The 20,533-nt window shown below is 51.6% G+C and overlaps 1 protein-coding gene across 1 annotated transcript in view; it reads right to left on the bottom strand.

Annotated features, from left to right (window-relative positions):
* Window positions 1-1,892: 1,892 nt before the first annotated feature.
* Window positions 1,893-20,533, bottom strand: part of PCSK6 (proprotein convertase subtilisin/kexin type 6) — a gene marked incomplete at its 5' end in the record, with an annotated part of 48,973 nt that continues 30,332 nt past the window's right edge. The window contains 10 exons of the mRNA XM_085308752.1: window positions 1,893-3,612; window positions 4,040-4,152; window positions 5,372-5,501; window positions 7,511-7,614; window positions 10,251-10,338; window positions 11,421-11,617; window positions 12,876-12,978; window positions 15,288-15,467; window positions 18,862-18,998; window positions 20,270-20,458. Of these exons, the coding sequence (XP_085164878.1) occupies window positions 3,515-3,612; window positions 4,040-4,152; window positions 5,372-5,501; window positions 7,511-7,614; window positions 10,251-10,338; window positions 11,421-11,617; window positions 12,876-12,978; window positions 15,288-15,467; window positions 18,862-18,998; window positions 20,270-20,458 (1,339 nt within the window). The remainder of the gene's footprint in view (window positions 3,613-4,039; window positions 4,153-5,371; window positions 5,502-7,510; window positions 7,615-10,250; window positions 10,339-11,420; window positions 11,618-12,875; window positions 12,979-15,287; window positions 15,468-18,861; window positions 18,999-20,269; window positions 20,459-20,533) is intronic.

Genomic DNA, 20,533 nt, shown 5'->3' with positions numbered 1-20,533 from the left:
GAGGCGTCGGGGCAGAGACGAAGAGCTCGSAGCACCTGCCCCGGGGCGCTCGGGGCTCGCGCGGTGGGGAAGGCAGCGCGGTGCCGAGCCGTGTCGGGACGGGGCTGAAGGCGGATTCAGCCCCCTGGAAAGCAGGTCCCGCCCGGGACGAGGCTGCCGGAGCACGGCCCTTCCGCCTGCAGCACCCTGGCCCACAGCGCAGCTTTCTAGCTCTAACGGGCCAGGAGCAGCCGGGTTCTTGGCTTCGGAGGCTGTCCACGAACTCTTGATGGCCCCTTCCTTGTAATGGAAAGCCAAAACAACGATTTTTGAGATGCGTGCGCCCCTCCTGCTGGCTGCGAAACAGCAGATAGCTGTGGACGTGCCCCCACAGCCAAACAGCAAACGAGGAGTCAGGCTACTCTAAGAAGTTTTTCCAAAAAACAGCTATCACAGATTTGTCACTGGCGCCAAGAGACAAGAGAGAAATGTGTTTTAATAAATTGACCAAATATGCATTTATCTTGAAGACACAGCCACTTTGATCCTTTGAGCATACTGGTGTCAGAGGGACTTTAATAGCTCTGAGCAAGCACTGCAATAGTTTGGATAAATAATCTGAATTTTATTACTTTCCAAGAATGATTTCTGAGGGAGTTAGGTAGTGCCCTGGGAAACACTGGGAACTGATTTCGATGCATAAGCCAAACTGCACAGAATTTGGTCGTCTTGGCACTGTCCACCGTAGACTGTAATTCCTAAGGGCAGTGGAAGCAGGATAAAGCTGAGGCTGCTGGAGATCGGTCATCTTAAATTGCATTGCTTCACCCAGTGTGTATTTTAAGTTATGCCAAAGATGTAAGGGTAAACATCTTTTTTTTTAGCATTTCAGTACATCTAAATATACCACTGAACAGTATTTACAGGCAGCCACTGTGAGCCAGAGAACTGAGAGTCAAAGCTGACACAGTGCTCTTCATTCACAGCTCCCATTTCTGACTGTGTGACACAGCAACAGAATTAAAAGGATTTTTTTATAGCCTAAATAGCAGAAGGCAGCAGCATTTCATCTCACTTCTAACCTCTGGTTTGGCCCAAGACCAAGGGGAGGATGCTGGAGCAACAGAAGGAATCAGTATGTGATAAACCATCTCATTAATTCACACTTATCATCTGACAGATGTGAAGATCTAGAAGACACACAAGCTCAGAGCAGCACACCTCAGAGAGCACCTTCCCTTGTGGGAAGGTTCATTTATTTTCTTTCTTCACACTTACACAGCTCAATTCCAGATGCCCAGGGACTACCCTAGGCACCTGCCCCGATGAAACACTGCAAAACCAACAAAGTAAAAACCAAAGGGCTCCAGAGCTCCCTCACACCAGCATCTCCTCGCCTTTACCAGCCGGCAGTAGGGAGGTGGGCCCCGAGGCCACCAGCTCTGTGCTGTGACCAGGGCTGCRGCAGGGCCGTGAGGGGGCCGCGGATGGGTGGGAAAGGGGAGGAAAGCCTCGGCAGAGCAGCTGCCTGTGCCTACAGCCTGCAACGCTCTGTTTGGGATCCAGCCCTCCATGCACACAGCGTTCAGGGTGAAAATACARTACCAGCACCAATAGTGAAGCCATAGTAGGGTCAATTCTCATTGAGGGCCCTGGAGATCTGTGACTATGGGAGACTATTCAGGATGTGTATTTCTTCTGAAGGTGAAAGACCTTTATAAGAATAGATGTGTGAAGYTTTTGCAGATGCAGTTCATAAGCAATATTGCCCAAAGATGCTCTGCAGCTGATCGGGAGCTCCGAATATGACAGCTTCCTTGTCCAGCAAAATAAAGACACGTGGTACATCACAGCCCTCGCCTGCCTCTGGTTGGGATAGTGACCACGCTGTATTTGGAAAGCACACAGACTCATTTGTCAGGGGAGATCAATAGTTTATTAATGTAAAGGTCAGTTCACCAAAGCTCCATCTTGACTTGGTTTTGGTCCACTCAGGTTAGGACTGTTGACAGTTTGGCTCTCTCCTCTTCACCTGGCCAAGGTAAGCTCTGGTGGGCAAGCCCAGGCAGGGTGTGCATCATTGCAACCAAAACCAAGCAGGGATTATGCCAGCTCCAAAAGGAACTGGTGACAGTTTGTACTGTGAATTTCATTGGCAAAAGGTTTAACTTGTGAAAACTATTAACAATGAAAATCAGAACATGCAGCATAGGAAATAATTGTTTACATATGTCTGGTGAAAAGAGCATCTCCGCAAGGTTGGAGAGAGGCTGCAAAGAGAAGGATGTAAGACAAAAGATTCCCCGCTCCCCATACAAAAAATAATCTATGGAGAAAAACAAGGACTGTATAAGTTATTTTTTAAAAAAAATCTGTAAAACAACATAGCCAAGGATATTTTAAACACAATTATATAAACACCACCTGACATACTATTAAGACAGAGCATGAAAAAGTTTGTTTTGTGGGAGGGTTTCGTAGTATTTAGACTTTCCTGGCTGGATCTCTGGAATATCTCCATTTGGAAATGGATGCTCATGAAAAATCACTGCGGTGAATAGGAGGATTTTTTGAGAGTTGAGTATACCCAGCAAAAACATGGGAAGGATCACAATGCAAGATGCTGGAAGATATGAACGAGGAAACTATCTCGTTTAGCTCGGAGAGGAAGGATCTAGCTCAGTTAAGAACTTAATCAACAACTTACTAGCAGTTTCAGAAGGAAAATACATGTAGTGATAAGGCTGGGATCCCACAGGCTGATCCATGTGGACGGACCCCCCCCCCCGCCCTGAGTCCACAGGACTCGTGTAGGCACAGGAGTTTTGCTTGCGTGCCCTAGCACACTGAGCAAAGCCCCGACGGACTTGCTGGGCTAACAGGCCTGCAAAGTTATTTAGATCAGCTCTCCTTTGGTCCTCAAATCTCCAGTTATCGCCCTGTTCATGGCCAGAGAGAAACAGCTAATGACTGAATCTGAAAAGGAGTCCCAGAGCTGGCTTTAGAGCACCAGTCTGGCAGACTACCCAATTCATCGTTTTACATATGTACAGAACACAGGCGCTGTTCTTTTGTAATGCGGATTTGTGTCGGTTGTCGCCTAGCAGAAGAGGCTACCGAGAGTTGACGCACAAAAGGCTCTTCCTTCGCCAACGTGTGAAGTCTCGCATCCTTTGCAGTGTGGGYTCCTGCCAGCCACTCTGAATGGGTAAATCAGCAGGATTTCTGCGAAGAACCAAGCTTGGGTACATGGATCATGCATTGGTCCCTACTCACAAGGAGAGTTTGAGAGTGTTAATATCACCACTTACTTGGTGCCTTTTGGGACTTGACCTTTCAGAGAACGATCCACTCTCAGCTTAACATATTGCTATAGAAACACACCAACAGTGATATTAAAGCTATCAAACTTATAAGCGAATGCTTGACAGCACCATGTAAACTCTCCCGAAGCTGAAAAAATAAACTTTTGTCCTAAACATTTGGCAAAACTGGGCTGGCAGTTGGTGGAAGTCCTGGATGCAGCTGCTGAACTTTACCCAGCCATAAGACACGTCTGACAACAGAACTGCACAAACAGCTTCTTTTCACAGAGCTTGTTTGATTTCACCATCTCACAGAAAGTCTTGTCAGCTGAGAGGCCGAGGCAAGGAACAAGAGAAAATGAGAGCAGATTAACATTTTAAGTAAACAAACATTGCACGTAACAGGCAGTGCAAATCTTTCCTATGTTTGAAGAGAGAGAACTGAAGTCACTTTTTAAAGGGGCTCCTTCACATAGTTTTAATGAAGGAATAAAGAAACTTTGCAGTGAGTGGGAAAATTAGCCTCAAGACTGAAATGTAATGAAATGCAAATCCTCGCATGCATTTGAGTGGCAGGCAGATATTCACAGCTCTGCCCGGTAACCTGCTGTGCTCACCACGGCCGGAGCATGGCTTGCTGCAGCTGTGCCCCAGAAAGCCCAGTAGCTTTAGGCCATGGAGGGAATCCCCAGAAACCCTCATTTTTGCAACTGTGGAATAACCACAGTACTTGTGGTTATCTCGTAACTACTTACCGTTGGTGCAGGTYTCATTTGTCACACAGGAGCCGCTGAGGAGGCTGTAGCCTTCCTTACACTTGACACAATTCCCGCTGGAGCCTTCACAGGCTAAGCAGTGGTCGTCACACCTGGGGAAACAAACCAGTGTGGTTTTGAACCAGCCCAAGCCCCTGGCCTTAGGCCACCCTAAATGGACTACCTGCCAGAATACGCCTCTGCAGGCACTGTCAAATCTAGAGCAAACCAACAATGTGGAAAACAGGGAACCTAAAACTGCAAAAGTTACTGCTGTCCTGGGAAAAACAGGCTCAGTGCGTTCCAGCTCAGCTCCTAATCACAGCAGCCACATCCCCAAACTGCTCTCCTGTTGCAACGGCTGGGGCTTGGAGGGACAAATATGTTTTCCTCAGCAATCCCATTTGGAAAAAAAGGGCTGCAAACGGGACATGGGCTCCCCCACTGCTTGTACCTTGTTTGCCTGGAGAAAATACCCAACACAGGAATGGCAGCCGCTGCTGCATTGCCATTCCCAAAACACCTGGAGAGAAAAGCCTGGCTGCTCATTCCGCCTTGCTGGAGAGCCAGCACTGGTCAGATGAGCCAGAAAACCTTCCAGCAGGCAGGAACTGTGCTGGGTTTGCTACTACCCTGCGAGACAGCATGTTCAAAGTCACCTTTCATYCTTCACTTTCATGTTCACTTTAATGAGGCTGACTTGACTCCCACTCTCCACTTACAGTGCCGAGTGCCCGAGAGTAGGAGAAAATTGCTCTCTTACAGCCTCTCTCTGTCTTCACCACGCAGCCCCCACGCGGTGCAAAGGGATGGGCTAAACACTGCTTACACAGCACCCGGGGGCAAAAGGAGCAAGCAACTCATGTTTGACATGCCTCCGGGTGCCCGAACGTGCTTGACTGAAAGCTGGGATACTTGTATAAATACCAGCGTTCCTCCTACACCTTCTCCTAAGAGCCCCAGGACCTGGGGTTAACCCATCACACTGTAGCCTGAAGACATCTTGGCTGAACATCTCCCGTGGGGGAGAGCAGTTTTGCTGCTCGTAAATCCATATGGAAGGGGAGCTTGTCCCTCTTCGCTCCGTTACTACCTGCCCCTGCAGAAACCGTTGAGCTGAAGGCAACACCAAGCGAGCAACACTGGYGGCTGCTCCGGCTCACCCGTACCCTTTTTGGTTTGCCTAGCAATCRGCTCCAGCTGCAAGCTGTTTTCAGCATTTTTACCATCGCTGTGCTCCGTGCCCGCGCTCGCCATCCTGCCCCGCTTCGCTCCGCTCGCTGGCGAAGGCGTTGCCCGCGGGACGTCGGCCGGGCCGCGAGGGTACTGTACCTCTTGCAGACTTTGTGGGGGAGCCCGTGGCTGTTGCCGGGGTAGAAGCCCTCGGGGCAGGCAGCGACGCAGCGCCACTCCGGCGCTGAGACCTCTTGGGCGCAGGCCGTGCAGTCCACCTCGCCTGGCTCTGCAGGGACAGGGGAGAGGGGGGTGAGACAGGCGGCCATGGGGATGGTCACAGCGGTGCATGAGCCCAGCGAGGGCCCAGCATCCTGGTTGCCAGGCCAGGAAGGGATGTGGCGGCACTGCGGTGTCCCTCGGGAAGGGACTGGGGGGCTGGAAGCGTGCCAACCTCTCTGGCAGGTCGGCTGCTGCTCTGAAGCACGCACAGGTTTTGCTCTTGCCCCCTAAACCACTCCATGGAGTGGCACAGCAGCTGCACCTGCCATCCGCTGGGAAAAGGGATGAGATGCTAAATTCAGCTGCGGAGCAGACAGAGGCAGCAAGCATACTGGAGAGGAGCTGAGATTGCCAGGAAAGCAGAGGTGCCTTTTTCTGATACAGTATGTTACAACTAGATAATAAACTGTAGTGATTAAAATGGCATTATTAGAAGCCTTCTGTGCACTGAGACTGAGAAATGTTTATGCAGGAAAAGAAGAGAAAAGGCTAGAAAAATAAATGCAGTGAAGTACCTTTACACTGACTGGAATAAGAATTAGAAAGGGAATAATTTTCTCAAGGGATTAAAAGTCAGTTCTGTTCCACACTTGCCAACAAGATCAATGAATATTTTGGATTTAGTCCTATCCAGCCATTTATGAAAAACAACATTCACCCCACTGAACAAGAATTGTCTAGAGATCACATTATCATCAGATCTACGATGATTTTGAGGGCAGATGAAAACATTAACAATGGAAAATAGCTGGACAGTCGAAAAGCAAAAAGGACWGAATGTAAAGGGAATACTGAGCAGCTTCAGAAACTGGACAGCAGTCAGTGTTGCCCAGAAACGCGCTCTCTCTTTTATAGAAGCACAGTGGTACCAGCAGGTGAAAAAGGCAAAGATATTTTTAAGTTGAAGAAACTGTAGAAGGGAACAACTGGAAGGACATTGCTGACGCTGTGGTGTGTGTGCAGGGGGGCACTCTGGCCAGCGGTGGGCAGCGCCGGCGGGAGCCGACGGCATTCCAGGACAACAGTGTGCTGCTGACGGGTCGGAGCAATACAAAGCTGGCCTCGCTGCCCACTGCAGTGGCCAAAAGGCCGGGCAGGGACCCGCGTGGGTCTGAGCAAGGCAGCTTCCTCTACTGCTCATGCACAGCCTGTGCAACCCTTACCAGCCAGAAACAAGCAACCTCCAGCCCTGCTGCTTTTTTTTGAGGCTGCCTCTCTGCAGACCTCACAGGCTCCTGTGTCTCTTCCCAGGAGATTTGCACAGGGAGGTCAGACCCTGCTCCCTGGCAGCTCCAGGCCCCCGAGTCTCTGCAGGCGAGGTGCTGCATTGCTCTCTGTGGGGATTCGCAGCCAGGCTGGCCATAAAGCCTGGAGCATAGCAGTGGCAGCGCCTGACTTTGTTTGCCATAATCTCTCCTGGAGCGCGAAGGGACTCGGGGCAGGGAAGGCGCCCGGGCAAGCAGGATGCTTTGCAGGACCCCAGAGCGGCTGCTCTCAGCCTTCTGGGAAGACACCTGGCTGCGCGACAACTGGAGATAACACGTGTTGAATGCCTGGCATTTTTACATGCTAGAAAGCCACCTTTGATCATTCTGAATGGGTTTCACAGCCCCCTCCAAGCTTATTAAGGATTCAGATGGATAAAGGAATAAAGAATGTCTCTAATAAAAACRTAAAAACTCTCTAAAAACCTTTCCAATTTAAATATATTCCCACCACCTGGCAGCACACAGAGGAGACAGGATGGCAGCAGGCTCCCAGCCCCGGCRAACTGAACACCCCCCCTAGCTCTCCAGCCTTTCCCTGTGGCAAGGCTATTAACTGAGACAAAYGCACAAAAAGCAACACAGAGCAAAGCCCTTCGGTTCAGCAGAGAGCCAGCACCGCAGGCATCGCCATGTCGGCAAGCGTCGTGCCCGCAAAGCACACGGGCTCTGAGGGGGTCTGTGTGGCGGTGCAAAGGCGCTTGCGGGTGCTGCGGGTGCCGGTGGAGGATGCCACGGGCAGATGACGTACCTGCACAGGCCGGGCAACTGGCGGGGCAGCTCTCACACCGCCGGGGCTCCCTGCTGAGGTAGGTGGTGGGCTGGCAYTCCGGCACACAGCTCTCTCCCACCAGGCTGTTGGGAAAGCAGAGAGAAAATTTGCACCCAAACACACTGATACGGCTATAAATTTAATGCAGCCTGCTGCAGCTGGACCTTTGGCCGTTCTGCCTAAGATGCTCCCTCGCCTGCCCTGTGGTGTGGCTGCTCTTGCACGGTGCAGCGCCATGGCTGTGCTTCACCTGTCCTGCACCCGAGCCGGCTGCTGCTGTAACTCATGCACCTCTGCACCCTTCGACTGCCTTGCACCCAGGTTTCACACACGGGGCTGCAGCCAGTGGTCAATGCAGATTTGCAGGGGACTGCAAAGCAAGTGGGGACGTTGCCTCTTGCTCATCTGTTTCCCTCATCTGTTTCCGCTGCTGTTGYGGCTCAGGTCAGGGCTGTCGCCCTGCAGGCGCTGTGCCACGGCCATCAACAAATCCAAACAACCACGARGAGAACGGAAAGACTCATCCGCTGTGGAACAGCACAGCCAGGCTGCCTGCTGCCTCCTCCCAGAGCAGAAGGCGTCTGAAAGCCAGCCAGCACTTCAAAAGAAAGTCCTGCCTAAGAACAAGGAACTGCTGCAGGTTCTTTAATTAAATGTTCAAGAGGAAATAGAATTATTTTTTTACATGGGCAGCCAGCCCGACTCTCCCACAGGCCTGGTGCATCATTAGGCTCTTTGGAATAAAAGGAAATTGTTTCAAATGTGCCTCCTCCGAAAAGGCTTTTAGTAAGTCTGAAGGCCCCTGGCTTTGGAGGAATTAAATYGCTCGGTTTTATTTCCTGTCATAATGATGCGCATGGAGACGCTGCTGCGCAACCCTCTACGGCCAGCTCCACGTTGGGCTGCCACGTCCCCAGGGGCAGGAGCTGTCTCCCTGCTCTGCACCGGCACAGCTCGGGCGCTGGGCTGCGCTTCCCTCGGCGGGGACCCCGCATCCCTGGGGCTCGGCAGTGCCAGTGGTTCCTGCCRCGGAAAAGAGGCTCCCGGCTGCCTCCAGGCCAGAGTCTGCTGCATCCCGGGCAGCGCTTATGTGAAATGGGCCCAACTCTGCACCCCGAAGGACACGAGGTCCCCAGAGAAAAAGTTTTGGCTGCACTCTCGCACCGAAACTCTGGCCCCCGTGCAGCTTCTCCGAGTGGCAGAGACAGCAGAGAGGGAACACAYTTAGCAAAGCTGCCGGGGCTGGGCCACTAGTGCTTTAACGTGACAGAGATGATTTAAAGTCCTAGCTTAAAAGGATATTGGACAATAAAAAGGAAGCATCRTATGAATTGTGCCTGAGAAGTGCCTCCACTTTTACTTTTCTGAGGGAGTAGATAATCTTCTGGCAGCAGCAATTGCCTCCCCTGCAAGAACCCTGTTATTACACAGTTGCTCCAGCCCACTTTCAGCCTTTGAGCAAAGCCAAATGCTACCAGATTTTACTTTCCATGTATGCCTGTGGGGGAAAAAGAGCTTCCTGCACCTGGCCCAGCCCTGTCTGACCTGCAGCCTGTGTGATGCTGTCCGCTGCTCGTAAGCGCTGCTGGGCCCTGTGACCACAGAGGCACTGCTGGAAAGCCATTAATGCACCTGATCTTCTCAGGGAGCAAGGCAAAAAGATGCTCTTGTATGGCCCCCAGCCAGCTACCCTTGACCAGCTAGCATTAGCACGACTGAACAAGCATGTCTGGTAAAGTTTTACTAGGGAGACACGGCCCTAAGCAAAGGGCTTCTGCATTTAGAGCATGCATTCTCAATCTACCTGGAATAATTATTTATAGCATCAGCCTAGTAACAGCACTGCCAGGTAAACAAAATAATGTGCGTAGCCTGCACTGCTCCATTTGGCTGGGATTACTCTGAAGAAACTATCTGAGACTCTAGAGGAAATGTCCATTTTACAATATCCAAACATTTTTCTTTTTCTTTTCACTTTTTAAAATCCTTTTTAGATGCCCTTGCTCCTGCCTTACAAGCAACCTCAGTGAAAGGACAATAAATTGAGCAGTACTAGGGACTGTCAAGAAGTTGAGAAGATGCAAAAATTCCAAGGAAACACAGGGGTTTGCTACTCAGCTCCTCCCAGGGCCTCAGCAGGGCAGGATTTGTCGCACCGGCAAGGCCAGGCATGCTGGGAGAGGGAGCTGGCTGCACACGGACTGCTTAGCCACAGAGTGTGCATCACCCCAGGACCCCTTTCCAGCAGTAAATGACTGCTCTGGGGGCCCAGATGCCTGCTCAGGYCAGCCCCATGTCACTGCGGTGCCAGGACCTGCTCTGCTCACASGACGCTGAATTCAGGACACTTCCAAGCAATTTCAGTGGGTGTTGTATCAAGCCAGCCTACAAGCGMATTGCTACCTCTTTCCATTGAGATTTTAGCAAACACTGTCTTTGACCATAGCACAGCACTTGCCACAGCAGCAAGCACTGTAGAAAAGGAAATGAAATTCAGACTGTGCTTGTCAGCTAAGAGATGGACATAGGGTGCTACCTTTAAATTCCCAAACCTCCATTGCTTTGTGTCCCAGCTGTCATATTACTGAAGCAAGACCTAGATTTTCAGCTAATTCATCCTCTAATTTCCCATCATAGGCAGGCTCCTCACAAGTTTCCCAAATTTAAAATACAGATACAAATGCTCACGGTATAAACTTGCCCTGTGTTGGTATTTTACCTGAATCCATCTTTGCATGCAGTACATTTATCTGGTTCGCCAACACATTTTTTACAGCTTTGATGACATTTAAGACAGCGTTTCTGACCTTCCAAAAAACAAAGAGAGTCGGTGAGAATAAAATCTGGACAGTGATTTGCAAGCAGCAGTCACAGCCACAAAGCCACATGCAGTGCTGCAATCCAGCATGGTTTTAGCAGCAGCTGATCRGGAAGGAGATGCACATCCTCCACCCATCCATAACAGCCTCTGCTAGTGCAGATGACTTCCAAGTGCATGTTCAGACAACAGGAATATTCAAAAGAGGAYAGAGCAAATATTATGTGACTAACACAGGCTGGCTTGGATTTTTAATGTGCTTGAGAGTCAAAAGGATGCTTCTTTTCCCCAGTGGCAGGTTAGCCCCTTGCTTTCCCAGGGCAATGAATCCAGGAGCAGCACTAATGTGGGTGAGATYTTACCCTTCAGGAGGGCTCCAGTCCAGCTTTCATTAAAGCTGAAAGGAGCCTTCAGCGGGAGCTGGATCAAGCCCTTGAACACTCAATATGGGCAAAGCTCCTCTGAATTCTGCTCTGTTGCTTGCAGAGGCGCATCTGACAGAGGCATGGGGGAAAAGCAGCGTTTCTGTTCCTGCCCACAGCTGGTTACGCTGAAGCCCACTTCTGTAATAATCTAAGCAGGCAACTGTTCTGCGCTTACTGCTTGCAGCCACAGAAGAGCACGGGGATGAATGGAAGTGCAGGAGGGGAGGAACGACACTTCTCTTGACAAAAAMCGTGTCCACTTTGTACAGTGGAGAAATGTCTTCCTGATTCTCYTCTCTGTACTTTTGGTAGCATGTGGTATTTGTGCCCCATAGCTGCGGGATGATCTATGGCAAAACACCTTATCTGGATATTATTGGTATTACCTACCAGGGAGAAATGCATTTACAAGCAGCTATGATTACTAATAACAGCTTCCTCTGACTAACAGCTGTTTGCCAGCTTTGAATGCTTCTGCTTTGTACCACCCCCTGCACAAAGAGTTCTTCCTCCTCCACATACAGGTCTGCRTGTATTTGTAAGCCAGAACCCAGAAACGGAGGTGATTTCTTCAATCCATATCACTTAAAATAGAAGTAAATCCTGCATATCCTCATGCTAGTTTACAAGTGCTAAACATCCTTACGTTCCTCGGAGTAAAATCCAGGTGGGCACAGCACCACACACGTGTTCATTTCCTGGTGATGATAGAGGCTCCGCTTGCAAGCTGTGCACTGGTTTGGGCCCCTCCCGAGGCAGCTCTCACATCCCTTATAGCACCTCCGGCATCTTCTTGCACCTTTGTCACCAAAAAACCCTGAGGGGCACGAGCTCACGCACATTCTGCAGGAAGAAACAAAGAGAAGGGTAGGAGCCCCCCGTGCCTGGTCAGATGGGCAACGTCCTGCAACCAGGGAAAGCCATGGGAAAGGGATGCAGAGCGGAGACAGGCAACACAAGGTGCCTTATGCTGTGTGTAGGTCCTGACGAAGCTCCCGTGTGTCTGCCTGTCTTGCACCCATCTGCCCTGCTCACTGGGAGGGATCGCAGGCAGCGCTAAGCTTGTACAGCTCCAGGCGTGGCGAAGGAAGGTGGTCGGGGCAAGGGGCAGAGCTCGTTTCCAAAATCTATGGAGTATTCACAGCTCATTAGGTCTGGCGTTTAGTCACCATGCTTAGTATTTATTGAAAATAAATCTTGTTTATGCAAATGTCCCTAAATTCCCCTGGCTGACAGCATCAAGGCCATGCTCACTGTACAATAGTTATTCCAGTGGCCAGGTGGGAACATCTCATCACTTACAGAATTAGTACATCATTCAGAAAGTCTTCCAGCCTTAGCAGCAATTTTGTCTTATTTACTTCTTATTTATTTGTTACTTCTTGTTTACTTCTTAAGATTTAAGTTGTCTTGAATTTGTGGCTCAGTAATAAATAGCAGYGGATTCAACTTTTCAGCTAGCTGCACACCACCACCACCATTTCAGCCAGATTAGGGGTAARCTTTCCCCATGATAGTCAAAGAGATTTAAGACCCTAAAGCTGCATCTCAGAAGTCATTTGGCACCTCAGTAATCTGTCCTTTGGGCTCCCGAGCCCATTGGTGACTCTTGATGGCAAAGCCAATGTTTCTGGAAACATTTTTCCTCAAATGACTTACATTCCTAAGGTTCTTCAGAGACCTCTAGCTCTATTTGCCCCATACCATCGTATCCCAGTTTATGGTAGAAATCCCCATACCTCCTCCTATCTCTTCCCTGTATTTTCTATCTCATATACGCCGTGCTCTCCACAGTGTTGCATGACCCCTGGTGAAAGGTGCTGCTCGAGAGTCTGGGGAGCGAGGGCAGGAGGACTCAAGGCCTCTGCTCAGTGTGTGCATCTCAGCACCCCGCCAGCACTTTACTGTGGCACATTTGCCCCTCGTGCCAGCACTAGCCTGTGGGGATTGAACTGAGGGCTGTCCGTTAGCCTTGCACAGCCTCTAGCTTTAATTTGTCATGAGTGCTCCCGCTCATCCATTGTGTGGGGTCAGCTTGTAATTTGAGCAGCACAAGGGGGACCTGTGGCATGCAGAGGAGTAATATGAAGGAGCCTGTTACCTGCCGCTTTTCATGCTCCCAAGACTGTAGTGGATGCAGTTCAAGCACTGGTCAGCATTGGGACCATCACATCCCTGGTCGCCACACTCAGGATGGCACAGACCTTCAAGACAGGAGAGATTTCAGCTGAACGAGCTCTTCCCAGCTCTTCTGCATTGGGCCTTGGTACAAAAGACTGCTTTAGTGCCCCTGGCTCGAGATGAGGAAGASTGCTTGCCCACACCCGTGAGTTGGCCAGCTGCAAGGATGCTCCTAGCCCGGCCTCCGAGGATGCCTGTTTCCGGCCATGCTGCCTCCCCATCACTACGCTGGGTTCCTCAATTTAGGGAGGTGGCAGAGAGCCTTTGCCTGCCCCTCTGCCTGCCTCCAGCCCCGGACGGGCAGCCCACAGCCCGCTGCAGCTGTACCGCTGCCCTCCAGGCYGCTTGCCTCCCTGCTCATTTTATCCTCCCCAGCAAACATCCCACACTGCCTTCCTTCAGCTAACCCCCCCACCTCGGGGCAAACAAACACATACACACGTGGGGGCAGCGCTGAAGGAGAATCGTGCCTTTGAAGCGATTACAAATAAGCAACATCTCAAGGGGAAAGCCGCAGCAATTAAGGACCTCACACATTTGTTCTTCAGACACCAGCAACGTCACGCTAGCAGGCTGTTAAGATATGCCACGGGCAAACATGTGGATACCACCAGTGTGCCTGTGCTTGCACAGCACCCCTGCCACCACAGYGATAGCACTGCCTGGCTGCAGCGGCACGGTCAACCCAGCAGGTCTGCCTTGGCTGGCCACCCCCGAGCGGCGCAGAGCCGAGAGGGAAAACCTCACCCCAGGCGTGCTAGGCTCAGGCTGGCGCCACTGCACCCCCAATGGCATCAGCATTAGCCTGCGTGGAGAGGGTTTGCCATTAGGAAAGGTGGCAGGATGGAGGAGGGCTCTATCCCCCTTTGGAGGAACATGGCTGCGGTGGTGAGAAGCCCAGACAGACGTTTTGTGGGAGCTTGCTGTTTCCTCGCAGCAACGGGATGTCAGAGGGAAGGGGCAAGCCGCTTGCAAGCATGAAACTGGAGGCGCCAGAGCTGCCAAGGCAAGCATTYTCCTGCCAGAAATGTTGTCTGCAAGAAAAGGAAGGTTGCAATAACCCCMCCACCACCACCAGCTGCTCCCCGTTCCAGCACCAGTGACATCCTAGTGACGACAGCCTGCCACTGGCAGTGAGATGGATGAAATCTTTGCCTCGTGAAAGCCGTTGGCAAACTTCTCACGTGGGTGAAGATTTTGGCTGCTGTTTTCTGGCTCTGCCTGTGGTTGATCCAATCCTCCTCATCCTCATTCAGACCCTGCCACTGAATCCTTCCAACTGCTCCAGGACTTTTTCCTGGTGCTGTGTGAGGAGCCAGCCTCGCTGGCATCCCCCTGGGCTCCCGCTGGAGCAGCCACAGGCGGCTTTGCAGCYGGTCCCGCAGCTTCTCTCACCTCCCCGCATCCAGTGGGGGAGGTAGGCAGAGGATCTTTTTTTAGTCTCCAGATGTCTTCACTGCCAATTTGTGGTAGAAATGCCAGAACGGGGTGTTTTGCTAGCTTCTAATTTCACCGCTTGCCATAGTTCCTTCGGCAGCAGGCAGCGTGGGGGCTGGCAACACTGGACACAGCCAGCTTTGCTCCATGCTCTGGTGCGCTTGTCCCATCCAAATCCTGCCTCTGCTCTCCTGCCGTGCACGCCGCAGCAGCAGGGAGGAGAGCCAGAGTGCTGCATCAGGCCTTCCCGCTCTCCTACCCTACACTGTTTAACTGCTCGCAGCCTAGTGCCTGGCTCCTGTTAAACACATCACATCCAAACAGAAACTTGGCCAACGGGCCTGGGAATAGCAACCAGGATGCTCAGCCACAGCAAGACCTGGAGCGGTGGATTTGGGGTTCCGACACAGCACCTGCAGAACTGCGGGATTTAGCTGTGCCGTGCCGGCATGGGGAGGTCACCAGCTTCCTCCTCTTGCCAGGGGGCTTTTGTTCAAACACCCAGTGTGAGTGATCGTGACCTGTGCGCTGCATTGAGCTGTTGCTCAGCACTGAGAAAGATAGTKTAGAAAGGCACTGCAGAGGGCTGCAGGGCAACAGGGAGCACTTTTCTGTCCCAAGACCTGGAGCATCTATCCCCCGTGAACCCTCTACCGCACTTCAAACTGCCCAAGGCCTGTAGCTTGTCAAAACCTAACCAGTAGTGTATTAATACTTGTTCCCTCTCACCATATTTTATAAGACTTCAGGAAAAAACACATTGAATTTCCTTCCCTCTCCCCAAAGTACCCCTGAGTTTTTTCTGGCTTGCATTTCTCCACCCAGTGAGTGTGTCTGCAGTAGGGCACCCCTGTGCTGCAGGGAGCACTGGCCCCAGTGGCCCTTCGGCACTTACCTGTATACTCCTCCTCCTCCTCCACAATCTCCATCTGGCTCTGGAGGAGGGCGGCCTTTGATGGCTCCATCTCTGAGGCTGAGATCTCAAGCATCCTCGAGCGGGAGTGGTGGGAGCTGAGCGTGTTGTAGGGGTGCTCRGCCGTCCCGTAGAAAATGAGACTCCATTCCTTCAGCTTCCCTGCAGCAGATGCAAAGTTAGGAGAAACTCATCACGTGTCTCCCTGCTGCTCACAACCCTCCGGAGCAAGGATGCCTCTTTCTCCTCCCTTCAGGACTAGAGACCCGGAGGACTTGCAAGTGAAGCAGTGTTTTGGGATAAATCGAGGGAGGCGGCAGCAGGAAGAGTGAGCAGCAAGAGCCTAAGGAGTGAAGGGGACATGGACCACCTCCTGGGAGGTAGGTCAGAGCTTAGCCGTTTGCACAGTGATGAAGCAGCGAACAACGTAAAACCAGAAATCTTCATTAGCCCACTGAGCTCTCAGTCTGAACAAAAGCAACAGTTTAAGGTGTGTATGAGGGATTTTTTTAATACTGTAACTCTTGTCTGATAAATCGCAGTGCCACTATATTGTTAATGCCCAAAGTACAGAGAGAGATGTTAACTTTAAAAGCTGCAACTTAAGACCTGGAGGATTATTTCTGTCTGATAAAAGTGGGCCCAGCGCACACGAGCAGATTATTTTTAGCTGTGCTCTCCACCACCAACAGAGAACCAACAACCTCTCCCCCAACATTTAAGAGGTTTACGCGCTGCCTCGCCTCAAACACAACCAGACCCAGCCAGGAAGTGGAAACATGCTGCAGGGTCCTGCTGCTGCTGGGACAGGCAGTTGCTGCACCACAGGGCATGGGAAATACGTGCTCACCCTCCTCATCCTCCCGGCCAGGCAGGGGCTGGGTGCACCTCTGGGAGGACCTGTGATGGCCATTCTCCGCGTTTGCTGCGGCTTGAGGTCCGCGAGGGTAACCTCACGCTCRGAGAGAGCCCAGCTTGCACCCAGCCCTGGGAAGGGTGCAACCCTTGGTGGGTGGCTTTKCACGGGTGTCCTCTGCTAACCTGTGCAATGTCAGGGGAGTGATGGGGTACTCTGCCACTGGTTCATAAAATGCCGCTGCTTCTTTTCTGCACTTTTTTTTTTTGTCTTAATTCCCAATCAATGCTTTGGAACGCAAGTTATTTCAAGCCTGCAGTGCATTTGGTTTTAACTACTAATCCCTAAATTTCCAGGAAAGGCTTAATGTTTCAAACACTCAAATATCTTGGCTCTCTCTGCCCTAARTTTCTTTAGGCTGCACTTGGAAAGAACTGAAAGGATCCACCTGCTTAAGCATTTAAACGAGTATTGACTGTGCAGAGCCTGGAAATATTGGACAGGAAAGCTCGGGCAGTTTTAATTGGGAAGAGTTCAGCCATAAGCCTCCAGCCAGGAGAGTGAATTTACTCTAAAGCATTGGGGCATTTTGTCACCGTGAGCAGCATGCAGCACAGCTGAGACTCTCTCAGGGAGAGGGGCCAAGCCCAGGCCTGGCTSCGCACGGCTGACATCGGGCAAGGGGATGCCAGTGGAGACAGGGTGCGAGGGAGGGCGACCATGACCTGCCCTTCGCCAGGGCCAGGCAGCACGGGAGTCTGCAAAGTGGCCCTGGGGCCCACGGGAAAGAAGGGACAAAACTTTATGAGGCCTTATTCCCTCACAGCAGAAAGCCGAGGCATGGTCTGCTATCTGACTTCTAATACTATCAAGGGGGGGTTAATGATGGCAAGACTAAGAGTGTTTAAGGTATTTCTGCATCTGAACCAAACAGCAGCCAGAGCACAGTTTCTGAGAACACTGTCCCCTTTTGTATCAGCAGAAGGGGAAAAAAAAAAAAAAAGAAACGCCCTAACCATCATTAACAGCTTTTCGGGCCATGTAGATGTGGCAGACAGGCTAGAAATCCAGGAAAGAGCAGAACTGAAGACTCACAAGGGAAGGTGAGGCCTCCCAACCATAACATCCGAATGGCTGTAAATGTCATCTCCCCATGGGGCTGTAAATGCTGCGAGAGGAGAAAATATCTGCCGCAGCCGCAGCACTTTGCACAGCAGCCCTACGTGCAGCTGGCCAGTGCCTGATGCTGCCGCGCGGGAGGAGCTGGCTCGGCAGCATCCTAGTGTCAGCTCAAGATCACAGGAGCTGTGCCCAGCACACGGGGTCCCTGGTCGAAGCRGAGAAGCGGACAACGGCCTTACTGCTGCTCCTGCTTACACGAGTGCCGCTTGCTGAGAACACTTTCCCTCTTTTGCCTCCTGTTTTTCTCTTTTTCCTCTTGTGTTTCCCTGTCTGCTTTAAATAAGATGCAATCTCTTTAACAGTGATTCAGTATGTTCATTTTTCATTTGCTGAACAAACATGTTGAAAATGCATATAAAGCAAAGCCCTAGGAAGCAATTGCATGGCAGCTGGAAGATTATTCCCCAGTTAGGCCAAAATTAGCGTTGCCTCATATAATTAATTATTAAATCATAGGTGAAACTATTTGCCTTAGCACACCATTTTTGCCTTGGTCTCTAGTCTTCTCCGCACACCATCATTGCACTTTGCYCTGCAAAGCAGCCCCTTTCCTCCCTGGAAAGGTCTCCATGGCTCCACCACCAATGGCTCCATTTGGAGCTCCATGCACGTGCCGTCCCAGAGGGGAGTACTTCGCCTTTTTGCAAACCATAAATACAGGTGGAAAAATGCAGCTCTGTGGGTGTTTCTCTACTACTACTCGTAGCTCAAAAGATTTCAGGCTAAGGCAAAAARCAGAAATACTTTCCTGTGCAATTAACCTCCACATGTACCCACTGCCAGAATGTTGCGTGGGAGAAATTTTTTAATATAATTCTGGCTTTCTATCAATGGTAGCTTGGATTTTAACACCCCCATAACTCACACTAGCCCAAGGCAGGATCCTTCATGCCTTGCTGCCACCATTACACAAGGCAGCTGCCCCTTTCCGGCAGGACGAGGGGGGTGGATTGCGCCAGTCCAGCTCCTCTGCGTGGGAAGAGGTCAGAGAGCATGCCGATGGGCATAGTGGGATGGCAGGGCTAGTGACAAACAGGGGGTCAGGCCAGGGACAGTACCCCCGCTGCCAGCACAGTGGCAGCCGGGAGATCAGGATGTCCGTCCTCAGCCCAAGGGGCATCTTCTCTTTGCGATGTTGCACAACCCTGCCCACACTGCAGATGTTCCAGCAGCAAAGCAAAACAAACAAACAAAAATTAYAGCTCTTAGGTTTCCTCATTTTGACTCACTGCACTTTAATTTTGGAAACCTTGCTCTCATTTGCAGCAAATTCACTGTTGGGAGAAAACTCGTTCCAGGCTCCATGCTTAGCCGGGTGACCGGCCCCTCCAGAGCAAGTGATTTGATCTGGGTTCTGGGGCTCTGTTTAATATAGCTGTTTTTTGAAAATTTGGGTAGTAACATTTTGCAGAAAACAGAGCTATAAAAGCCACCACAAAGTAAGTGCAACACCAAGTGAGATCTCTGCGGGACCCGATCGCCCTGCAAACGTGGGCCAGGGCTGTGCCTGGCCCTTACCTTGCGCTGCRGGGTTGCGCACTTGGGACGGGGTGTCGTGAATCTCCAGGGTCCATTCCCCCGCTGCCTTCTCCCCCCAGCAGTGGACAGTCATGAACTCCCAGCCCTTGAATCCTTCATTAGAGTGGTCAAACACCCTGCAACGGGAGTGAGGAGGTCAGGGGCCCACATCAGCACAGCAGCCGTTAAAGCAATGCACCGACAAGCATGAGTCTGAACATCTTGTTTAGTTAGAAAAGGCAGATATGTAAATAAGCATTCATTTCTCTGTGGACTTGAGGCTTCAGCTTGAGCAGGCTTATTGGCTACCAGTGAGACCTTAGGCTGGCGCTGAGGCCTGAGGCAGATTGTTGCACTCACACAGATATTGCCAGGGTTGCTGCCAGGCGTGCTGGCAACCACAGACAGCCAAAACGGCTGCTGGCATCTCGCTTTCACCACGAACACTTCACCGAGAGCCAGGTGCCGGATCCAGGGCCCTCGGCCACATCCTGCCACCTCTGCAGAAAGCGTTCCCACGACTGCATCACAGCACACCTGCCCATTGAGACGGCAGCTGGCACGTGGCAGCGCCCACCSTGGGGTGCTCTGAGCCATGGCAAGGTCAGGGCTGATGAGATTTGGCCCCGAAAGCCCAGGGGAGCAGGAAGGGGCCTGGAGACGTACCGGTAGTGCAGGCGCTGTGTCAAGCTGCCCATGGGATGCTCTGAGGCCCCTTTCTGGCCCTCCTGCACTGYGTTCCCCCAGGAGGTGCCAGGACAGGGCTCGGCCCCCACGGAGCATCTCTCCAAGCAGGGCTCGAGGCAGAGCACAAGGACGCCGAGCATTCRCCACCTGCACTGCGGTGCCAGTATTTGCAAGCCCCAATGCCTCCCCACATCTGGAAATCCCATTTTGTAAAATACTCAAGCAAAGGAGCCACCAAAACGGGAGAAGCAGCATTTCTGCTCCTCCTAGTTACAGGCAAACTGTGAAACAAACCCTGTTCCTAGAGGAAGGCAACAGGCAAGACAGCAAAAAGCAGCATCTCCAACAGCTGCTCAACAGCCAGATAACACTTGKGAGTCTTCAAACCACCGTAAACACTTATGCTCATGGCTCACAGTTACTGAGGGACCACAATTTGGGATGCCAGAAGCCTGACTCAGCTTAAGAAAGGCGATGACACCATTTTTTTCCCCCCAGTTTCTCGTGAACTGTGACACAGCAGTCCCTACCGGTTTCACATTTCTAGTTCAAAGTCAGGAGAATAAGGCTGTTTCCATCTTGTGTGCTCAGGCAGCAGCTCCCCAACATTGCACGAGAAAGGGATAAGGAAAGGCCAGGGAAGCTGCCTTCCCAAACTGCATTTTGTTTTTTTCCCCCACCCTTTGGCACAGGACTGAGGCYCCACAGCAGCTGCTTTTACCTTCTTGCAAGGAGCTGCGACCTGGTTCCCGCGGGGGAGATGAGGCTGATCTGCAGGTCCCCCCGACGAGGGTGCGCGATGCTGATGCGCACGACAACATGCTCCAGGTAAACCACATGCTGCTCGTAATGGTCAGCGCAGGCACTGGTGAGGGTGGTGGCGCGCACCACGTGGTCAGCACGGATGTACCTGGCAGGAACAAGCGGAGCGTCAGCAGGAGATGGCAGAGTGCTCGTCCTTGGGGAGAGGTGCCTGGGGACAGGG

Source organism: Rhea americana, unplaced genomic scaffold (assembly GCF_003343005.1).
Source record: "Rhea americana isolate MKP2758 unplaced genomic scaffold, rheAme1 scaffold_28, whole genome shotgun sequence".
Taxonomy (NCBI): Eukaryota; Metazoa; Chordata; class Aves; order Rheiformes; family Rheidae; genus Rhea; species Rhea americana.
Note: the sequence above shows the minus strand (reverse complement) of the source record. Positions and strands in the feature narration are given on the sequence as shown.